This window comes from Paroedura picta, chromosome 10 (genome assembly GCF_049243985.1).
Source record: "Paroedura picta isolate Pp20150507F chromosome 10, Ppicta_v3.0, whole genome shotgun sequence".
Lineage (NCBI taxonomy): Eukaryota > Metazoa > Chordata > Lepidosauria > Squamata > Gekkonidae > Paroedura > Paroedura picta.
In genome coordinates, this window is record NC_135378.1 from 71,491,590 (window position 1) to 71,513,057 (window position 21,468).

At 43.3% G+C, this 21,468-nt stretch overlaps 1 protein-coding gene across 3 annotated transcripts; it reads right to left on the reverse strand.

Moving 5' to 3' along the window:
* Nucleotides 1-5,074: 5,074 nt before the first annotated feature.
* C10H4orf17 (chromosome 10 C4orf17 homolog) lies at nucleotides 5,075-20,186 on the reverse strand. Of its 3 annotated transcripts, none has more exons than XM_077300790.1 (9): nucleotides 19,724-20,186; nucleotides 15,159-15,386; nucleotides 12,347-12,541; nucleotides 12,129-12,190; nucleotides 10,218-10,370; nucleotides 8,986-9,067; nucleotides 8,124-8,286; nucleotides 5,980-6,023; nucleotides 5,075-5,438 (listed from the first exon to the last, which is right to left on the reverse strand). In XM_077300790.1, exons 2-9 carry the CDS (start codon nucleotides 15,289-15,291, stop codon nucleotides 5,218-5,220), a joined length of 1,053 nt encoding a protein of 350 aa, XP_077156905.1. In that variant the 5' UTR covers nucleotides 15,292-15,386; nucleotides 19,724-20,186; the 3' UTR covers nucleotides 5,075-5,217. The 3 variants fall into 3 exon arrangements, with proteins under 3 accessions (XP_077156905.1, XP_077156904.1, XP_077156906.1); XM_077300789.1 differs by lacking the exon at nucleotides 19,724-20,186 and adding an exon at nucleotides 15,535-15,821; XM_077300791.1 differs by lacking the exons at nucleotides 10,218-10,370; nucleotides 19,724-20,186 and adding an exon at nucleotides 15,535-15,822.
* Between the last annotated feature and the right edge of the window lie 1,282 nt (nucleotides 20,187-21,468).

Consider the following 21,468-nt stretch of genomic DNA (forward strand, 5'->3'; position numbering starts at 1 on the left):
CCTGCTTTGGGATGTTTCAGAGCATTTTGTGCATATGTAGCATACTCCACTTGGAATTGTAGTCTCTGATTTCTGCTTTAGTATACTGTACCAACTGTAGCAGGAAGGTCGCGGCAGAGTGACTTTATCTGCAAAGTAACTCACTAATGCCTCACAGACAAGATCCAGTTGACTAATATTTTGGTGCCCTTCCTCCAGGGTGGTAAGAGACCAAACTACCATAAATAATTGAACTGGGCGAGAGCTTGTGGACACAATTTCCACAGCAAAACAATTCCCATTTGCCACTTTCACTGCTATCTCATACACTCGTAAGCATAAGAATAAGATGTTCTTACAGCGTCATACAGCTGGTAGATTTTCAAAAAACGCATATTGCTTAGGTGGGATTACCCACCACCCAGTTAGCCCACTGTTGACATCAGGAAGAAGAACAGTTAGTTCTTATATGCCGCTTCTCTCTACTCAAAGGAGTCCCAGTGTGGCTTACAGTTGCCTTCCCTTTCCCCACAACAGTTAGGTGGAGCTGAGAGAGCCCTGATATTACCACTCGGCTTTATTAGTGCTGGGGCGAGCCCAAGGTCACCCAGCTGGCTGCATGTGGGGGAGTGTGGAATCAAACCGTTTTGCCAGATTAGAAGTCTGTACTCTTAACCACTACACCAAGCTGGCTCTTGGCCCAAGTGCCAGATATTAAGGCCCAGGGCAAGGAGACAAGTGGTGGCAGGTAGGCTGTGTGTGCGGCTGCTAGGATGAGACTGGCTGGCATGGAGTATTCAGCCTGCAATGTGGGTACACACCCATGGTAAGGCAAAGGTCTGAGAAAAGCCCATAAAGGTCAGGGAGTTCCAGAGCCACCCAGCTACCATGCTCAGCTAGTACCTTAAAAGGGCAGCCAGGAGGGAGATAGAGTTGAGCTAGGTGGAGAAGGTGTGGAAGGTATAAAGATTGAGCAGAGAAGAAGAAGGTAACTACCTCTTAGGGCATGCTGGAAGGAAGCCTTTGTATTGAACCTGATCCTCAGTAGACCCTAGTGGTTTAGAAGTATCCTTGGCTCTGTGTCTTGTTCCTGAAACGGTTGCCCTCCAGCCATGGAGCATAACACCTTGCCCTGCCCTCCCTTTCACATCAGCCACCCACCCACTGTTATGTCATCTGTGCATCTTTTAGTAAGAAAGCAAGCAGACGACATTATTAATAGTCTTAGAACTGTTTTGTTTAGCTATTGGTGGTTACTCAGTATGCAACAGAACTAATCATACTTGAATTGTGGTCCATTAATAAAAGTATTAATAGAAAACAACTTCATTCTTTTCCTGTGGCATTACCTTTGAAAACATAGTAGATGGTTTGTATGATCCCATAACATTGTGGGTGTTTACTGTGCACTGCACTATTTTTTTATGACTCTAGCCAATCTCCTGCAACATGGAGTGCGTTGTATAAATATGTGGCCAGGAATATTAGGTTGCAGTCTGAGTACTTTTATAAAGTGTTTGACATGGATGTATGACTGTTTAAATTAGTGTATCGGAGACTTTTCAATAGCTCCAGACAGACAGGATCCTGAAGACTTCAGACTCAGCTGTTAGTGTCTGGGAGGGGGGAGAGAGTTTGAAGATGGGCCATATCACTTTATTATAGTACAATGAAATGTGACCACCTCACCAGAATAGTCTTAGAAGGGTATCTCTCATTTCTGTACTCTGGTTCTTCTTTTGGTGTAGGACTCAAGTCAGTAGAAAAGCAGGTGCACATGGGTATTGGGTGGAAGGGGAATTAGAGGGCATAGGCATTACTTTTCCTTCATGCAACATTGAGTAGGATAAACAGACCTCTTCAGCATTAGTTTGCAACACTCAAGACTAGGGCTTGGATCCCTAGAGCCATGTGTGGGGCTTCTAAAGCACTTTGGCTTTTTCCTCTCCTTTCTATTGTTGCTGCTCAGAATTCCTTTCTTTGAGCAGTTTCCTTGAAGGTCCAGGAATGCTAAAGAATGCTTGGTGGCACAAGGGGCTGCAGCTAGGTGTATGTACCACACTTTCTGTTCACACATGGCGTTCTTTAAGTCTTGGCGCTGACTTCTTGATGAGTGCATAAGGAAACATGAAATGACTTTTAAATTGGCGTTGAAATATCTTTTAACTTGGCAGCATGGCCTTTGCACTTACCACATACAAAGCAATACAGTCCTGTCTGTTCCAGGTTGCATTTTTGTGGCATGAACATTTAATTAATTATTTTAATGAATAACTGCAGACATTGCAGTGGTTCTAAGCCACATGTTTCTGAGAAAGATGCGTAGGCAGAATACTGTTGGTAGCATGCTAACAACTTGAGTAGATTTAGAGAAAGAGGCATACGTTTGTGTTTTTACCACTGGTTGAGCTCACTTAAATACCAGAACTCGAGATTCCTTAAGGCAGAAATGCCAACATGCTGAAAAATTATCCTCTGAAGACTGCCAACTTTCCTATGGCCGTGTTTATGGGTGAACACACTGTCCTGAATGTATCTAAACTCTGTTCATTCTCAGGCTAGGGCAGCATTTCACTCAAGCAGCTCCAGACTTCCATTTGCTCACTAGGCAGTTTTTGTTAATCTTTACATAGAATACGTATTTGTACATTGTCTTCTCAGGAATGCCATGGCAGTGTACAAACAAACCATCAGCCAGTTTTACAGTTCATCGTAGAGCCTGAAAACCTTGTACTGGGCCAGTTTCCCTACCTGAAGGCAACGTGAAATTGTGGATCTTGTTACGTTACTGTATTGCATAGTTATTAATCGTGACAAGCAAAAAGCAGGCTGCCAAAGACAAGATAAGGGTTTCTACATAGCTCTTTCCAAACTATAGAAAATAATGACCCAGGTTCAGCGCAGCATTTCTTTAAGTGATTAAGATTTCTGCTCAGATAGTAGTTTTCTCAACTACACCTTCTGACTGCAGTCTAAAATTCCTCCTGAAATATGTGTATGGGGGGGGGGCACACAACAACCCAGGAATGGTATTTAAGGAGGCATTTTGCACTGTAACAGGAAAATAGTGGCAAGGAAGTTGTGCTTTGATGCCAGAATGTCTTCTATCCACAAAAAATGCTCTGCTGGACCTAAGCTTCTGTCATCCATGTTCCTTGATTCTAGCTACTCATTGGGTTAGTGTAGCTGCTCTTACTGGAATTCTGATAGAACAGCTATATGTAGGATTAAAAAATACTTGAATATCTTAGGGAGGGCAGGACCTCAGCGGGGTACAGTGTCATCAATTTCATCCTTCAAAGCAGTCATTTTATCTGGGGAAACAGGCCTCTTGCCTGGATATCAGTTCTAAAATAGGGAGATCCCCCCCCCCTCAATTGGCAGCCCTAGATATATGGAAATGACTTCTTAGGCGTTCTTTATCTTTGTTTGAACACTGCAGATATAAACTTCATTGACCTCAATCTCTTTAGATCTTACAGAGCTTAAGCATGAAAGAAAACCGGAGGACTATATTGTTGTATGCTGCTCAAGGTTAGACAGTGATATATTAACTGTGAAGTGTGTTCAGACCCTAAAAGCCGTACAGAAATAGATCCATGATGTCTACTAATGTTAAATATCAGATGTGTGTCCCGAAACCCTGCAAAGAACATCAAAATAAATTTAGTGTTTTAAGAATAATAATTTTATTTTTATAGCCCACCCTTCCTGGTTGGCTCAGGGAGGATAACAACAGGCATATACATTTAATAAAGTTACATTAATAACAGTTGATAATTTAACTTTTCAAGTTATATTGAATTATTATATTAACTTATTAAACCATTTATATTAGGGTCTTGTGAAAGGGGGAGCTTAATTTCTGCTGGACAGTTTGAGGACAGTGTGTTTTGAGGAGGGAGGCCAATGTTGCCTTGGCGTTAATTTCCTGGCCTCAACCATAGGACTGGTGGAACAGCTCTGTCTTGCAGGCCCTCCAGAACTGTTGAGGGTCCCTTAGGGCAGAGGTAGTCAACCTGTGGTCCTCTAGATGTTCATGGACTACAATTCCCATGAGCCCCTGTCAGCAAACGCTGGCAGGAGCTCATGGGAATTGTCGTCCATGAACATCTGGAGGACCACAGGTTGACTACCCCTGCCTTAGGGCCCTGATCTCAGTGAGAGAAATCCACCAGGTTGGGTCGAGGACCAAAAAACCTCTGCCCTGGTTGAGGCCACTCTTATCTATTTTGGCCTGAGGATCCTGAGCAATGTTGTTCACTGGATCTCAGTGCTCTTTGGGGGGTATAGCAGAAGAGGTAGTCCCATAGGTACAAAGGTCCCAGACCGTTAAGGGCATTGAAGCTTAGCAGCAAAATCTTGAACCTGAGCTGGTCTCTGATCTGGAGCCAGTGGAGCTGGGAGAGCATTGGTTTGATGTAGGCTCTGCATTGAGGCCCGGTAAGGACTTGTGCTGCTGTGTTCTGAATCAGTTGGATCAGGCTTAAGGGCAGCCCTGTTGCATGGATCATGTTGGCTAGGTTGGATGCTGATGAGTACAGTGCAGCCTGTATCTCATGGCAAAAGTGGTGGGATGCTTGTGATTTGGGCCTTCATGGATAGGGAGGCATTCAGAATTATGTCCATGCTCTTGACCGTGGGCATAGGTGTTAGGCAAATCCAATCTAGCGTTGGAAGTTGCATCGTATTTCCTTCAGCATGCTGGCCAAGCCAGAGGACCTCCATCTTCCCTGGATTTAATTTCAGCCATCTTTTCTTGAGCCAGATATTTGGCTAATGAGTCTGGGGGTGTTGATGGGTGGCTATCCATCAGCAGAAGTAGCTGAGTGTCATCAACATATTGGAGACAATCCAGCCCAAAATTCTGGACCAGATGGTCAAGGGGTCACATATAGACGTTGAATGACATCAGCAAGAGAATAGCTCCCTGCGGGACTCCACGTGTTAGGGCTTGCCCTGGGATATACTCGCGCCTAGTGCTCTCCCCTCTGTCCCCGACCTTGGAGGAAAGACTGTATCCACTTTAAGGCTAGGCCTCGAATCCCCACATCGCCTAATGTTTAGCATTTCAATATACTAACATCCAAAGAGGTTTGGAATAGTCTGTATTTATTGTGTTTACATATAACCACTCTGCAGACCTGATTGTGGAGGTCACAGTCCCTTTTCTAAGGATGCTAGTGAGACAGACCTGGTTGTGCAGGATTTATCACGGCATCTTCCAAGAGATGGTCTTCAAAGCTTGGGAGGAACATTTTCTGCAATATATGGTTTCTGGCTCATGCGAGCCTTTCTGTAGAGCATGTGGCTGCTGTCTTGTGGCATTCTTGAAGGGGTCCTGCTTTCCTGAATTTTGGATCTGCTGGGGGAATGCTCTAAAGGCACTGGGTCACAAGTTGGGATTATGATTTTCTCTCCTCTGGTGAGCAAATTCTCTCTTTCGTCATCTGCAATAACTTTTGGAAATCAAAAGACATTATTATACCACTGTGGGGTTACAATGAAAATGTTTTCTGTGGATTTCAGAACAAAGAGCTGCCTGTCTCCATACTCTTTGCAACACTAAGCAGAGTTATACTCTTCAGAAGCCTTTGACCTGAACAGGTTTAGATAGCTGTACCTTTGCATAGGATTTCAAGGCTAGTGTTTCTCAGGTAGTAATAGGTTGCAAACTCCAAGTTGGGAAAAATCTGGAGACTTTGGGAGTTGACCCTGCAGGGGGCAAGGCTTGGGGAGGGCAGGGATTTCAGTGCGGTATGATACCATAGAAGGTGGATACACCTTCTAAACTACCATTTTCTTCAGAGGAACTTATCTTTGTTGCCTGGAGATGGGCTTTAATCCCAGGAGAACTCTAGGTCCCACCTGGTGGCTGGCGTCCCTAGGCAGCCAGCATATTAATTTCGCCAACATTTATGTTAAAATCCTTCTGTATTCACTTTTGAAAGCATAGTCTCCTACTCTGCCAATTAAATTTACAAAAATTAAAATGTGTACCTGATTTTGTTCTTATACTGCCTCTTGATCCTTGGCGTATGTTCCTAAGTAGAAAAAAGAAGGCTTGTATATTCAGTATACACAGTAGGTACAGCACAGTTTAAGAACACTTGCAGAGATCAAATGTTAGCTAAAAGGAGGGGGGAAAACACTTGAGTTGGACCCAACTAGTTTTCCACTACAGGAAAAGGAAGGAGGGATCCCCATTTGACTACCAAATAGGCTATGCTGAAGATCATGTAGGGCTGCCAGCTCTGGGTTAGGAAATGTATTTTGGGGGTGGAGCCTGGGGATGATGGGATTTGAAGAAGGGGGGATTTCATAGACGTATAATGCCATACTGTCCATCCTCCAAAGAAGTCATTTTCTCCAGGGGAACTGATCTCTGTAGTCTGGAGATAGTTGTCATACTGGAAGGTCTAAGGCCCCAGCTGGAGACAGGCATGGGTCATGGGATCAGTGTGGAGGCCCTATAGAATGGCAACTGTGGCAGAATAGATTGACTAGATCATGTTGGATCCAACCTATTAAACAGTATTCTTGCTTACACTTTTTCTTAATTTGGTGAATATATGAACTTCGAAAGTATTAATTTGGCAGCCAGTACACACAAAGAATGGTTTCTACCCAATTTATTATTGCTGTATTAATTTTTTTTTTTTACAGAACCAAAACTGAAAACAGTGGAATGGATTGCTTTCATTTGACTAAATGCCATTGGTAATAAAAGAACACTGATAACATATGTAGCTCTGGGAGGATCAATCATGGGATCTATAGCTGTATCAGCTAAAATGATAATGGTTTTATGACAGGAGTGGACTGGGAGTTAAAATGGCCATAGAGTAAGCCAAGGTGAGTGGCCCCTGCTGCACTGCAGGCCTATACTCTAGCAGCCACTTAGTTTGGCAACCACAGGACGCATTAATTCTCCTGTTGCTTTGTCCCACCAACTGGCAGTAGTCTGTAAGGCACTTAACGAACCAACATTGGTTCGCGTTGCCACTGGAAGGTCCAAGCCAAATAGACCCTGAGATGCTGAAACTGAGGCCCATTCCGCACAAGGACCAATGTTGCCAATTGGTTCCTGAAAGCGGAAACGCTATTTTTAATAGTGCTATCTCGGCGTTACGCATACCTGCCTTTAGTGGAATCCAGTAGCGTTTCAATCATTTCCCATACCTCGGAAAAAGTGCTATACAGGAAGCGAATTTTTCTGTGCTTTGTCCCGCCCCTGGCCGTCAATCAAACGATCAACCAATGGGCGGCTGTTATCATGCTTCCAAAAAGCCCCTTTCCCTTTAAGAACAGGATTTTTTTAAAAAAGAAAAACACATGTTGCAACGAATATGCCTTGATTCCTCCTAACGTAGCGACCCATCTAGCTGGCGTGTGAGCTGGTGAGTCATCATTACCATCCTCCCCCGAGTGAAAAAAAAATCCCCCCCCCGTGCACAGGTGTGATTTTCGGCCGAAAATAAAGGGAACTTGCAAACAGGGCTGTGTTGTGCAGTTCTGTGGAGAGACTGTAGCCGGAGAAGCCTCGCTGCGTGAATGAAGCCTCGCCGGTTTGTTGCTTTCTGATCGCTCTGCGGGAAAAAAAATGGCGATCGCTTCTCCGGAAGTTCGGAGGAGAGAGCCGGGGGGAGGGACTTGGCTGGAACCACAACAATGGGAATGCACAGGTCTTTTTCGCTACTGTTGCAGATTGCTTACAAGAGTGTAGCGCTTTTCGGAGGGTGAATCCACTTTTCTGGATTTCCCTTCAAGCGCTACAACGAATCGCTTTTTGCGGGACTGTTTCAGGAGTGTGGCAGATTGTGTGCGACATCATGCATAACTGCAAATTAGTAGCGTTTACAATTTGGAAGCCTTTTGCAACATTGAAGTCGTGCGGAATGGACCTGACTCTGCTTGCATCTGGTCACCAGTGTTTCTAGCGTAGTGATTCGCCTGGAAATTTACCTGTAAGTGAATGGTTGCTCAGCCTCTTTCAGACTGTGGATAACTGAACTGTTATTGTGGGATTCTGAGATACACCTTGGAAAAGCATCAAGGATGTAGCTAAGCCATTCCATGTAATGGCTTGCTTTGAGTAGTTTTCCATTTAAACCCTGTTTTGACGGTGATTTCTACCAATTTACCTCTGTTTGTCTTCCCCTGTTCCTGTGGATTTTGAACCTTTCAGTATAGCCTGCAAGTTTAGATGTGCTGTTTCACTTTCACTTTGCCCATATTTCTGTTGATAATGCAGCAGATCTTGGGTGGTGATATCTGAGCGTATGAAATTTGATACAAACTCCTTGTCTGAAATATCAAGTAGAGGAAGGCAGGTTCATATTCAAGAGGGCTTTTCCACACAGACAATAGGGTTAACATTGTACAAAAGACATCACAAAGTTGCTTGGTTAAATCATTGGGGACTGGAGTCCCCTATAGTGTATAGGTTGTTGTGGGTTGGATCCTATTGTGTAATTTTTCATCTTTATATATTATTATTTATTTATTTATTTAGATTTATATACCGCCCTCCCCGAAGGCTCTTCTGCACCACATTAACACTCCTGCTTTGCTTCAGTTCTGTTTTGAGACTTCTGATTGATTCTACAACCCAAATCCTATTACATTGTTTATCGAATGTCCCATCTTTTGATTGTATTGACTCATTTTGTGTAATCTGCTCTGAGTCTCAGTGAGAAAGGTGGATTATAGATGGCATAAATAAATATCTGTGCAATTATTCTCATGCTAGCTTTCACCTCCTAGTGCTGTGACTATCCAGTAACAAAATGCATAAATGACTTAAAATAGGTACAGTGCTTCTCTGTAACATTTGTCACAGGACTAGGCTGGTCAGGCTTCCCATGAGCAAGTCCCGTTGCATGAAATGGCATAGGGTAGTTTTAAGGATGTTTGGAAGCCTTATGGTTTTATCATAAGAGTTTTGGGTGATTCCTAGGGGTACTACCCATTATCACTTCTGAAGTAGTTCATTTCCCTTCTTACCATTCAGACTTGCCTTTGACAACCAATCTCTGATCTCTGTAAGGGAGTCTGTCTGTAAAATATCACGAAGCTTTTCCAGGATCTGGGACAAACCAAAGTGATACAAATGAAGTGTTGCCAGTTGATTAGATAGATGAGGGTGGGGGGGGGGAGGGTGGACTGTCTTCAATAGCAGACCAGGAGCAAATAAAATTACTTAGGTGTGCATATTTTCAAAACTTAAGCAAGTTTTTGATAGAATTCTCTTAGCTCAGGATTAGATATCTAAGGTTGGGTTTCCATTGAGACATAATCAAAATAGCTGGTGAGCACATTTGGGGAGAGAATCGCACTTTGTGGCACCCCGCAATGGAGGTGATAACAGTGCCACTGCATCTCCCCAACAGCAACCCTCTTCTGCAACCGCAGAGGAAAGAGATCAGCCATTGAAGGATTGTCCCCCGAATTCTGGCATCGGTGAGGTGGTGAGCTAGGAGTTCATGGTCAACTACATCAAACGCTGTTGTGAGATCCAATAACATAAGCAGCACTGCCCTGCCCTGAACTGGCTGTCTCTGGAGGTCATCCGTCAGGGCGATCAGCCCTGTTTCCACCCCATGACCAGCCAGAAGCCAGACTGGAATGGATCCAGGATCTAGGTATGCTAGTAGTTGGTCCTTGGCAGCCCTTTCAACTATATGAAACTATATCATTTTTCAAGGTTTGGCTACTTGTGAACATTAGCTCTGGGGATCCATGGAATTCAACATTGAACTCCTTAACAGACCAACCCATCGGGAGTAGCGGGCTAGACATTTTAATAATAATAATAATAATAATAATAATAATAATAATAATAATAATAATAATAATAATAAGCTAATAGGAAAATTGATTTATTTTAAATTTGCATTTTAATAGTCTTATCTTTCTCACTGACCCTCATGGCTGAGGTCAAGTATAGCATTCTGCGGAAACAGCCCAGGTTAAAACTTGGCACTTGAGAACTGGCTCATGTTTCATGAATATTTAACTACTCTGCAAATAGTTTGTAACAACTTCCAAAGCAAAAGATCTTAAAAATTGTAATCTCTCTTTTCGCTATGGGTATAGTACTGTCACCAACTCTTATATCCATTTGCATTTGACAGATTGGTTAGACTCAGATTTAAATACTTCTCTCTTGTTTCCTTGAACTAAACAGAACTGTGGACGGAACTGTAGGACAGAACTATTTACTAATTGTCTCTTACTTTTATTTCATGATCCAGGTAGGTTAGGGTATAGTTCATATTCTCCATGACTTCTGGTCTGTATCGGAGGGCCAGGGTGGGTGAAAGGGCACGGGCATCAGATAGAGGCATATCCTGTGACTGTTCTGGAATATATTTTCTCAGAAGATCATTCTGATCATAAATCAGCACATAAAAAGATGCAAGTGATATAGTATGGAACAATAACAATACTGCATCATCTGAGAGGTAGTAGCATAACATTCAGTGCACTTGTATGTGTTGCCAGACACTGGATGACTGAATCAAATACTAAAGGGCTACCTCGCGTGGGTCTGTCTGGATTAACTATAATGTTACATACTCTATAGTGTAGGGTTCTCCTCTTATTTATGCTCATATAAGAAGCACCACTATCCTCTATAGCAGTCTTCCTTTTCAACATTGTTATGTAATAACCAGGCTGTGATTGTAGGTACAAGTAACTGCCTCCAAGCATCTATGCGATATTTAGAGAATATTTAGGCCCCAGGTGAAGAACATAAAATTTTCTACCCCATATTTCTGGTCAGTTTTGCCCCTTAATTAAGGTGACCAGATTTTAACATTGGTAAAGTGGGACACCATTGACTGGGGGGTTCTTGATTAAAAATTTGGTCTATATGGAGCAACAAAAAGTTTCATAGAACGCATAGAACGCAAAAATAGTATTGTAATATATTTTTAAAATTTCAGCATAAGTACAATTTGCCAGGTACCCCCAGATGTCCCTCCAAAAGTGGGACAATCTGGTCACCTTATCCCTGCAAATATCCCTTCTTCCCTCATGCCTGTTGAATTAGCAAGAGGGGGAAAGGAGTTCTTCTCTGCTGAAGGCATAATTGAAAACTCATCAAGCCATTTAAAAAAGGGGGGGGGAAGCTTCCTGGTAGGGTTGCCAACCTCCAGGTGGAACATCGATATTTTCAGTTTTAAAGTTTATCTGCACATGGCCAAGTTCTGTCCCCTGGAGAAAACGGCTGCTTTGGAGGATGGACTCTATAACCTCACACACTTTTGCAGTCTCTCCCCTCCCCAAACCCTGTCCTCCCCAGGCTCCACCTCTAAAACTTCCTGGTATTTCCCAATCTAGAGTTGGCAACCATGCCCTCCAGTTTTCCTGCAGGTTTTATGCAGGCCAAACATGAACTCTTACAGAAGTGAAAACATAAGTTATGGCCCTTGGCTAACTAGGGTTCTGAGACTTACTGATGCAGCGATAGGCCATGTGCAGACTGCAAATCATGCAAAACACTAAGCCTTCAAGTGGGGACTGGAGATATCCCAGAATGCTTTGGATAGCATTATGTCCCACTCAGGTCCCTCCCCTCCCCACATCCTGCCCTACCCAGGCTCCACCCTCAAATCTCAAATCCCCCAACCCAGATATGGAAGTGCTCTCTGTAAACGAATGCCTGGTCAGTGAATTGTCATGTCTTACCAGCATGGGAATGCACAAGCTGTGGGAAGTCCCATCACCTGCCTCTCAGACAGGAAATGCTTTTGATTTGCTCCTTGTGAGGAGCGAGCAGCTGTGCACAATGCTCTGGCTTGCAGCCACATGCTGTGTGGCAAGAAGCACTGGGTGAGACTTAGCCCTTGGCACCCACCACTGCTGCTGCTCCACTCAGGGCCTAGGGTCAAAAGATTTGGTGTGCTACACACAGCCCATTGCCTTCTGCTGCCTCAACTACATTCAGATAGAGAGTGAGATCCACCAGAAGCATCTTCTGAGCCCCATTGAAATGAATATGAGATCTGGAAACGCAAAGAGGCTTTTCGGTGCTTGTGATATGTCAGTGCAAGGGTTGGTAGATTCATAGGGTTAAAGCGTGAGACAAGAAATTTTAAAGGGCTGAATGGCAAAAGCTTGGCAAGGCCCCCTCTCCTTACCTTTCTCTTCAAAACAGGTGTCTTCCTTGTTCTGTTTGGGAGCAGAGCAATGTCTTTCATATCTAGAATCCAAAGATGTTAATGAGACTTTGTATCTTGTGCATTAGCCCCCTCCTCATTGTGCTATCCCTACACAGTCGCTTTGGGTAGCTTGCCTAGCAAACCATCCCTGAACCCATTCATGTCTTCTATCTGCATTAAAAAGGGAGGCTACTTACCTGAAGTTTGCTGTGGGCAACTATTCCTTTTGCTTCTGAAAACCTGCATTTCTGGTGTGATGGTACTAGGAAAACTAGGCCCAACTGATGTTCTTGTGCGTACTGTGCTTTGGCTCTGTTCTATCCTTGGCATTAGGAGGTGTCCTGAAATATAGCCTAGATCTCTCACAGCACAAACAGGTACATCATTCAGTCCTGGGCAATAAATAAATAAAAGGTGCATAATTAGGTACCTTAAACATTCTTCCCAATTGCTTAAATGGGTCTGGTATACAGACATAGTTTTGCCAAGGTCAAGTTCCTAAGAAACGAGTTGCACATGACCATTTGGGTTGCCAATCTGCTGCATGTCTGATGGTAATTCTGTATGCACACTGAAGAAGTTTTTGGAAACAAGAAACGTGCCAGTTCCTGTATGCACACTGAAGAAGTTTTTGGAAACAAGGAACGTGCCAGTTCTTGTTTGCGCTTTAACTGCTATGACATTGCAAGTGAGTTTTTCTCCAGACAGTAAAGTTGCATTTTGTTTTCTCTGCTAAGCTGTGGGTTCTGTGTACAGACACAGTGGATATTTGGGTCACAAAGCAGACATATCTGTTTGGCACATGCATGCACACACCTCAGTTGCACTGCACTAGGAGCAAGTTCACACTTTAGTGCTCATTGGTCTAGTGTAAAGTCCACCACTACCAACCAGCTAAGGGTCCCTGGCCCTAAAGAAGTCTGCCTGGTCTCGACCAGGGCCAGAGCATTCTCTGTTCTGGCCCCCACCTGGTGTAACGAGTTCCCAGAGGAGATCAGGGCCCTGACGGAGCTTAAACAGTTCCGCAGGGCCTGCAAAAAGGAGCTCTTCCGCCAGGCATTTGGTTGAGACCAAGTATAACCAACAGCAACTGAAGGGCCCCTGTTCCCCCCTCCCCCGCCCCCCCTCAGAACTCCACCAGTATACTGTGCATTATTTATATTGTTTATACTGTTATATTGTTATATGGTTACAACTATTAGTTATTATTATTGTACGGTTATTCACATGTTATAGACTGTTTTATGTATTGTTCTTATGTTCTTATGTAAACCGCCCTGAGCCTCCGGGGAGGGCGGTATATAAATATAATAAATAAATAAAATAAATAATAACAGGGGAATATCATACAGGGAGAGCCTCTTGTGGCACAGAGTGATAAGGCAGCAGAAATGCTATCTGAAGCTGTCTGCCCATGAGGCTGGGAGTTCAGTCCCAGCAGCCGGCTCAAGGTTGACTCAGCCTTCCATCCTTCCGAGGTCGGTAAAATGAGTACCCAGCTTGCTGGGGGGTAAATGGTAATGACTGGGGAAGGCACTGGCAAACCACCCCGTATTGAGTCTGCCATGAAAACGCTAGAGGGCGTCACCCCAAGGGTCAGACATGACTCGGTGCTTGCACAGGGGATACCGTTACCGTTACCGTTATCATACAGGGAGGAACGAGTCATCACAGATCTATTTTCATTTCAATAATAACACTGGCGATACACATTCATGTGTAAACTGACACCTGATGCCTCATAGCTAAATGTTTGTTTGTTTGTTTGGATTTTTATGCCACCCATTCTTTACATCTCTGGGCAGTTTACATGGAACATTATGTAGTTTTACATGGAACATTATAATCATTTAATCTAAAACATACAAGTTTCAAAATGTTACTGAAATCATGAAAACTCACCCTGCAGCATCGTTTGATACCGTAGCAACAAACATTTCTGTGCAAACTGACGCAGTTCAGAAGCCTAAGAAGAAAGCCACAGCCTGGGAAATCATCAGGGGTCAATTACTCCCTGATGGTTTCACTGATTGATTAGTGGTGGCTTGCTGCATACTGTTACGCAATTGTCTCTTTCAGTCCAGCACTTAACTTAACCGGGTAAGGAATCTAATAATTAATAATGATACCATCTTAATGGTCAACAAGATTCCCTGAGCCGTTCAATCACAGTCAGAAAGTGGGAAATGTGTTGCAGACACCTTCCAACTGGGATCTCCACTCCTGCTTGTTTCTGATGAAGGGAGATGTGACTCTCAAGAACTCATAGCCTGAAAATCTTGTTGGTCTTCAAGGTGCTACTGCACTAAAATCTTGCACACCAACACAACTGCCCACCTGAAATTATTTCTGTCAACCAGTGTATTATTCCAAATGCTACCTCTTGCCAATATCATTAATATTTTTCACTATGCCCTCTTCTTCATCTCCAGGGAGATCTTGAGATGTCATTGGTAACACTGGTGGTGGATCTATCCAGAAGCCCAGCCACAGGGGATCTGTGGGCTGCTGTTGGGGATCGGAAAATGCTTTACTGCTTTTCATTATTCTCCCTGGATCCATACCAGTGTTTTGCAACTGGAGACTTGCTGTGGCTGCTTTACATTCTGTTGCCCTGTGTGCATTATTTTTTTAAGGGAGATAAAATACTGCAGTGAACTATATACTTCCTGTTCACGTTAACCTTAAAAGAGTAAAAAAAGGTAAAGGTAAAGGTATCCCCTGTGCAAGCACCGAGTCATGTCTGACCCTTGGGGTGACGCCCTCTAGCGTTTTCTTGGCAGACTCAACACGGGGTGGTTTGCCAGTGCCTTCCCCAGTCATTACCGTTTACCCCCCAGCAAGCAAGCTGGGTACTCATTTTACCGACCTCAGAAGGATGGAAGGCTGAGTCAACCTTGAGCCGGCTGCTGGGATCGAACTCCCAACCTCATGGGCAGAGCTTTCAGACTGCATGTCTGCTGCCTTACCACTCTGCATCACAAGTGGCTCCTTAAAAGAGTACTTTACCTTTAATGTGGCACACTGATCGGGGATGAGGGTTGTTTCTGCCTGCAAAGTAACTACTTTGGTCCCCAATGGCCTTTACAGATCCTCTTGAGCTGAGCAGAAGATCGGGTTGTGCTTTGAAATTGATATTCATCTTAACGTGTTTCTGTCTTCCCTGTGATAATTCTCAGGAACTGCTGATTCTCAAGACCAAACCAAAAGCACTGCACCTTCAGACCCAAGCTGGACCTAAATGTGAAAGAAACCATAATTAATCCAGAGTTTAAAAATTTGTATTTTGGTTTTGCATTGTGCTCATGTTTGTTTTAATTAAATGATGGGGTGAAACATGTTAACCTCCTTACAGAAATCTACCATATGTTGTCTTTTAAGGTACCTGCTCAGGTGCTTGGCAGGAAGGCAACTTCTGCAGAAATGCAAGCTGAGCAACTTTCGTGGTTTGTATGGGGTTATAGTTTTCTTCTCTTGAAATGGTGGCATAGGTATTTCAGGGCTAAAATATTTAAACTGAAAGGGGAAGGAATTTTTTTGTATAGCAAGGCTTCATGGTTTTCAGAAGTTCAGAATTGTCACCCAATGTTTTTCTCTCTTTATCCTCACTGGCTCATCTCTTCACCCTAGGAACAGGTAGCTAGGTAAAAAAGGATCCTGAGTATGGAATTCAAGAATCTTTTCTCTCCAGTGTTCTGTGGGCAACACTGCTTTTATGACATCTGCCAACCTCATACCATTGTAAACTATTTGATATTCCTCATGTACACAGCAAAGATAACCAGCACAGAGTAAATTAAATGGAAATCATACAACTCTCTAGCCCTATTTTAATGGGGGGGGGGTTATGCTCTTGGTTGTTTTAATGGCAGTTTGCTTTTAATTCATTGTTCTAGTTGTCAGGCTCTAAAACAGTCTACAAATGGGGAAAAAATTGTATAGCATATATATTTCTACAAAAAGCAACGCAACACTTACAAGCACATTCCAATTCTGAGCTCCAAGTCTCTGAAAGCCATGAAAAAGAGGCATGTCTTTTTATTTTCTAATGTGTGCTACTCTCTTACAATAGCACTTGTCAATTTGACTTATATATTATACCTTTTCTCTATGGGTGATGTTATGTACTGAGAGAATTTCAATCAAAAATATTCCCTAAGAAAAGGGCAAACAAAATATACTCCATTTAAAAAAGACTTATTAATCCTGTGCAATATTAGTGAGAGAAAATACACTCTTGGAAAACTTTTATGTACTTGAAAAATTTCACTGTGTAGGATTTTGATCAAGCGTAGCTTTCTCCCATACATCTGTCTTTAACGTTTTCTGTAAAAGGTAATTAGCTCACAAGCCTGAGGAATTAAATAGCAATCAAATCAGTGGCATACACAACTGTCTTTTTCACACTGAAGGGAGGTAGAAACCAGGCTCAGTCAGGGAGGAACCAAACCAGCAGTTAGCTCTGTGTTTAGGCACGTGACATGAGAAGATGGTATGAGATGAAGCCCTCATGATGTAAAGAATTTGAACTGACACCAGGTAAACTTCTGTAGGACCGTTTATGCACTGGAGGTTTCATGCCAGACTGCAGGATGGACTTTTAGTCATGGCAGGTTGCCCCACCTCTTCCTGCACCCACACAGGGGAGCATTTGGCCCGGTGCATCTCATCCACCCAGTTTGTGTTCCTGCACAGGAGCTAGGGAGTGAAGTTCCCAGTGCATAAACGGTCTAGAAGTGGAGCTCTGCAATACAGGTGCCACTGCTGAGAAAGGCCCCTCTCTGGTACACATCCACTAAATTTTAGCATGGGGACGCAACCAGACTTTCAAAATCGACTTTGGTAGTTGGGTGGATATATACAGGAGAACATTAAGGAAAGTCGCTCCGTGATAAAGAATGGTTGATGTCCAACTACATCCTTCAAGTGCAAAACAAATACAAGAACTCTGGACAAGATCTAGCAAGTCTGGTTGACTCAAAACATAACTTTTTATAGTCATTGTTTGCAGGAAGAATGCCCAATCTCCATCCAACAGTATGCTGTCATTACAAGAACAAGAGGTTATGCTAGGTCACAGAATATGTGAGTCAGGAATAATGGCAAGAAGCTGTTTTTGCTTGCAGGAAAAGCAAGCAGACCGCTTATTTGAGCTCTGCACATTACCCGAATAGCTACTGGTTTTGGTGAAAGGCTCCCTCCATCTGAATTGAGATTGGCCACTGTTTTGGGCTTTGCATAAAGTAGCATGGAAACTTTGTTTGGAAGGGTTTCCTATGCTACTCAAGGAATCCAGGCTGGGAGATGTTTGGAATGGATCTCATTACTAATAGCTTGCAAAATAGTGGAAGAACAACTTTGGGGGAATGCATGAACTAAGAAAGTAAAAATGAAAATGAGTCTTGTGGCATTTTAAAGACTATCATATTCTTGGGCATCAGATGAATGCATGATCTCAGTTGGCAGATATATTTGGTCCAAGTGGAAAAAAATTGTAAACAGCAGTGTCAAAAGGCCATGAAATGAAAGGTACCAACTGTGATCCTTCTCAGCCTGTATCTCACATTTTGTTTGCCAACTGTACAGCTGGCATTACTTGCATTTCCTGCCCCTTTAACGCTACTGCTTACAGTAGTTCTTCCAGTAATCACGTGTCTATGTGCACATATCTATATCTGAAAACTAAGATCATACTTCGTCTGTGGAAGTATGCTCTAGCCCTTGAAATCTTACACCACGATAAAACTGATTAATCTTTAAAGTAAAACTGGTCTTTGCAGTTTGGGTAATTATTATTTCCTAATATTTATGTATCACCAATCTTGGCCTGGCCAGCTCACGGCGGGTCACAACAGACTAAAACAGTGTGGCCAGCTCGTGGCAGTATTGTTGCAGCAGATTAACACAGTAAACCATCTGGAATGAGTTACTCAGCTGTTTTTGAAGAAAACAGAATGGTTGGGAGAGAACTTAAAAGAAAGAATCGCTTGTGTCACTAACCTTTATATAATGAAGGTTGTCAGGAAAGGCACACTGGAATAATTCCTATGGTAACTAGTTACAAACCTGATGGGTGAATGGATGAAATTCCATTTGTGAATTTAAATATGTAATGGGAATGCAATGTAGGGTAGATTGCTTCCTGAGCTTTTCATCAATAATATTTAGCCCAGCTGTACAACATTTTATATGGGGAGCTACCCATATTCCCACCACGTTTTGCAGGTCTGTTTATTTTTAAAAAACACTGATCTGTTTAGCAAAGACAAACTCGAAAGTCCAGTGCTGGAACAAGGAACTTGGCACATTAATGTAAGTACTGTAAGTCCAGCACATCACTAGATGGTGCTATCTTACAGGTATACAAATATGCAAACACCAGGGGGATAGTTCAGGCCATCTTTTGTGGCCAAGAAGAGTAGTCTTATGGCACCTTAAAATCAAGCTGATTTTGTGATGTACAACCCATCATGGGCCAGAGTCAGCAGAAATATATACAAATATATCAAATATATACAAAGCACATTTGATAAATCTTTGAATCCTTTATAGCAGGGGTAGTCAACCTGTGGTCCTCCAGATGTCCATGGACTACAATTCCCATGAGCCCCTGCCAGCAAATGCTGGCAGGGGCTCATGAGAATTGTAGTCCATGGACATCTGGAGGACCACAGGTTGACTACCCCTGCTTTATAGGTTCCACAGATTCCTTCTTCTCATGGATATGGAACACTGCTATTCTCCCAGCCAAGGGCTCCTGGGCTTCTTCTCAGCCAGTTTTAATTTACTTAGCAGTGGCACGACCTGAATTGGTTCCTAAATAGCGTTGTTAAGAGCACTTGCTATCATTTCTCTGAACCCAATTTCTACCTGAAATCTAGCAGTCCATTTTCCCCACACACACACACACACACACACAGACATTTTATGAATATGGAGTCGCTTTTAATCTCTTCCTTTTTTACCAAAAGAAAGGAGGAGGGACATGATGGATGATTCTAGGAAATTTCTGAATTTCACTCAGAGGCAGGCAGTATCCTCTTCATTCTCTTGCTACAGAGCACCACCCTGTCTGTACCATCAAAAAGAAAGCAAAACCCCTACAAGGGCTGAATTGACAAAAGGACGCACGTGTCCCCAAAAATTTCCCAAGAGAAATTAAAGACAAATTCCTCTTATTGAAACCATAAGAGAATAATAGGGATCAATATCCAAATCTATAAAAGTGAATTTTGGAAAACAACTTCCCAGGACAACATTAACTTAAGCAGGAAGTGTTAGCCTATTGGCCATCTCAGTTTCCTTTTCTTAAAGCACTGTGCTTCCTTTCACAATGTACTGATGACAGAAGAATGGCTAGAAAACTGCTCGTGTTACTGTCCCCCAAACCCAGCTATGTCCACAAACCTGATGTGGTGAATTCCACCCTATCTGTATTTGCACAATTATTTAAAACACTTTCCCGCCTCTCATAAAATGCAGGTACTGAAACCACAAGACTGGCACGGGAAGGGAAGGGAATGGACTTCACCTTTTTCCTAGCGGGGGAGGGGGGGACGAAACATTGGACTCACCTGAAGGTTTCTTCTCTTCAGTGCGGCGAAGTCATCCAGCCTGGTTAGGTCATGCGGATGGAGGGAACACAGTACCTGGGAAAATGTGACCCCCACCCCTGTTCTATCTACATGTTGGTCTTCCAATTCAAATGGCAGCTCCAGCAGCTGCATTTCCCTAAAGCAAGCAATCTGAATATGCCCTGGGTCCTCTACGTGTAGCTCTTCTACTGGGGTTGCTCTGCTGCTGCGGCAGCAGCTGCTAAGGATGGCCCATTACCTCCTGGCTGCCTTGCTTCTCATGCTTATGAACTGCAGAGATCCAGGCCACAGCAGGGAACCGACTGCCACAGGTGGCCTGGCAACAGGCACGTGAACCCACCGAGAACAGAATGAAAAATTCATTTGGATCAGCGATGGATGTGAAATATGAAAGGTAAGCAGTTGCCTTTAAGCTCTCTTCAAAAAGTGTAGCATGGGGAACTGAGGACCCTAGCAGCAGTTGCACCAGTAGGAGGAGTCCAGTTCTCTCCAGGCTAACATGTTTCACACTGGACAGGATAGTTTATTTTACAGACCTTTTATTACACAGTTGTCCAAACAAGGCTTGACAAAGCTTGAGCTGAACAAGCTGCAGTATGAAACCCAAGCACGTAATGTTGATCTTCCCAACCAGCAGTCTTATTTCTCAGCAGAGCCAGATCTCTGGAAACAATGGCTGTTTTCCTTTCCTTCAGTCCTGCTTTCAGAAAGGCACACATTCTGATGTATATTAAAAATACTATAAATACTATATATCAAAGTGGTCTGTTGCAGGCATGAAGCATTCCTGCAGGCTAAAATGCTAAAACCAGACTAGGCTCAGGTTCACCACATGCGTCCTTCGCATCATTGGATCACATCAACATGATTTGGGTTAGTGACACTAAGTGTATATTCTGTAAAGGTAAAAAAAAGGTAAAGGTATCCCCTGTGCAAGCACCGAGTCATGCCTGACCCTTGGGGTGACGCCCTCTAGCGTTTTCATGGCAGACTCAATACAGGGTGGTTTGCCAGTGCCTTCCCCAGTCATTACCGTTTACCCCCCAGCAAGCTGGGTACTCATTTTACCGACCTCGGAAGGATGGAAGGCTGAGTCAACCTTGAGCCGGCTGCTGGGATCGAACTCCCAGCCTCATGGGCAGACAGCTTCAGACAGCATTTCTGCCGCCTTACAACCCTGTGCCACAAGAGGCTCTCTACAGATACTCAAATGAAACCCTGGTCCACATTTCTGACACTTGCGGCCTTCTTGAGGTGGAATGGGTGGCGTACCACCTCCTCCCTTCATCATTTACTTATTTCATTTATCATCTGCTTTTCTGTCTGAGACTCAAGGTACATTGTAAAATCTTAAAGGAAATTGAAGAATATTATAACGCTCCCTCCTGTGGAGGCAGAAATGCCCGGTGGTTTTCTCAGGAGCTTGGGCTGATGCACATGTAGAAAAGAACTCTTGATTTGCAAAATAAACACCAGAGAACACAAAAAGTGTAAGCCTGGGTTTCATTTTAGACACAGTGAGTCAAAAATTCATTGATCCACTTTTTTATGTGTTTCTGTCCCGCTGACTGGATGGTTGAAAAGCAGCCTCCATTCATTTTCATAGAACTTGTGAATGAATTCTGCACCTTCTCTGATGCCTCTGACATCAAAGGTTGCAGCATGGCAAGAGGGGCAGACATGTTGTGCTACTGTCTCCTGAAAGGCAGAGATAACAGGAGCAA

What these genes read in the sequence shown, in the direction of transcription:
- C10H4orf17 (XM_077300790.1), bottom strand. Translation starts at nt 15,291, where the DNA reads ATGAATATCAATTTCAAAGCACAACCCGATCTTCTGCTCAGCTCAAGA. An exon ending in CACCTGTTTTGAAGAGAAAG is followed by an intron (nt 10,371 to 12,128) that starts GTAAGGAGAGGG and finishes ATTTATGATCAG; the next exon opens with AATGATCTTCTGAGAAAATA. An exon ending in ACAGGGGAAGACAAACAGAG is followed by an intron (nt 6,024 to 8,123) that starts GTAAATTGGTAG and finishes TTTTCTACTTAG; the next exon opens with GAACATACGCCAAGGATCAA.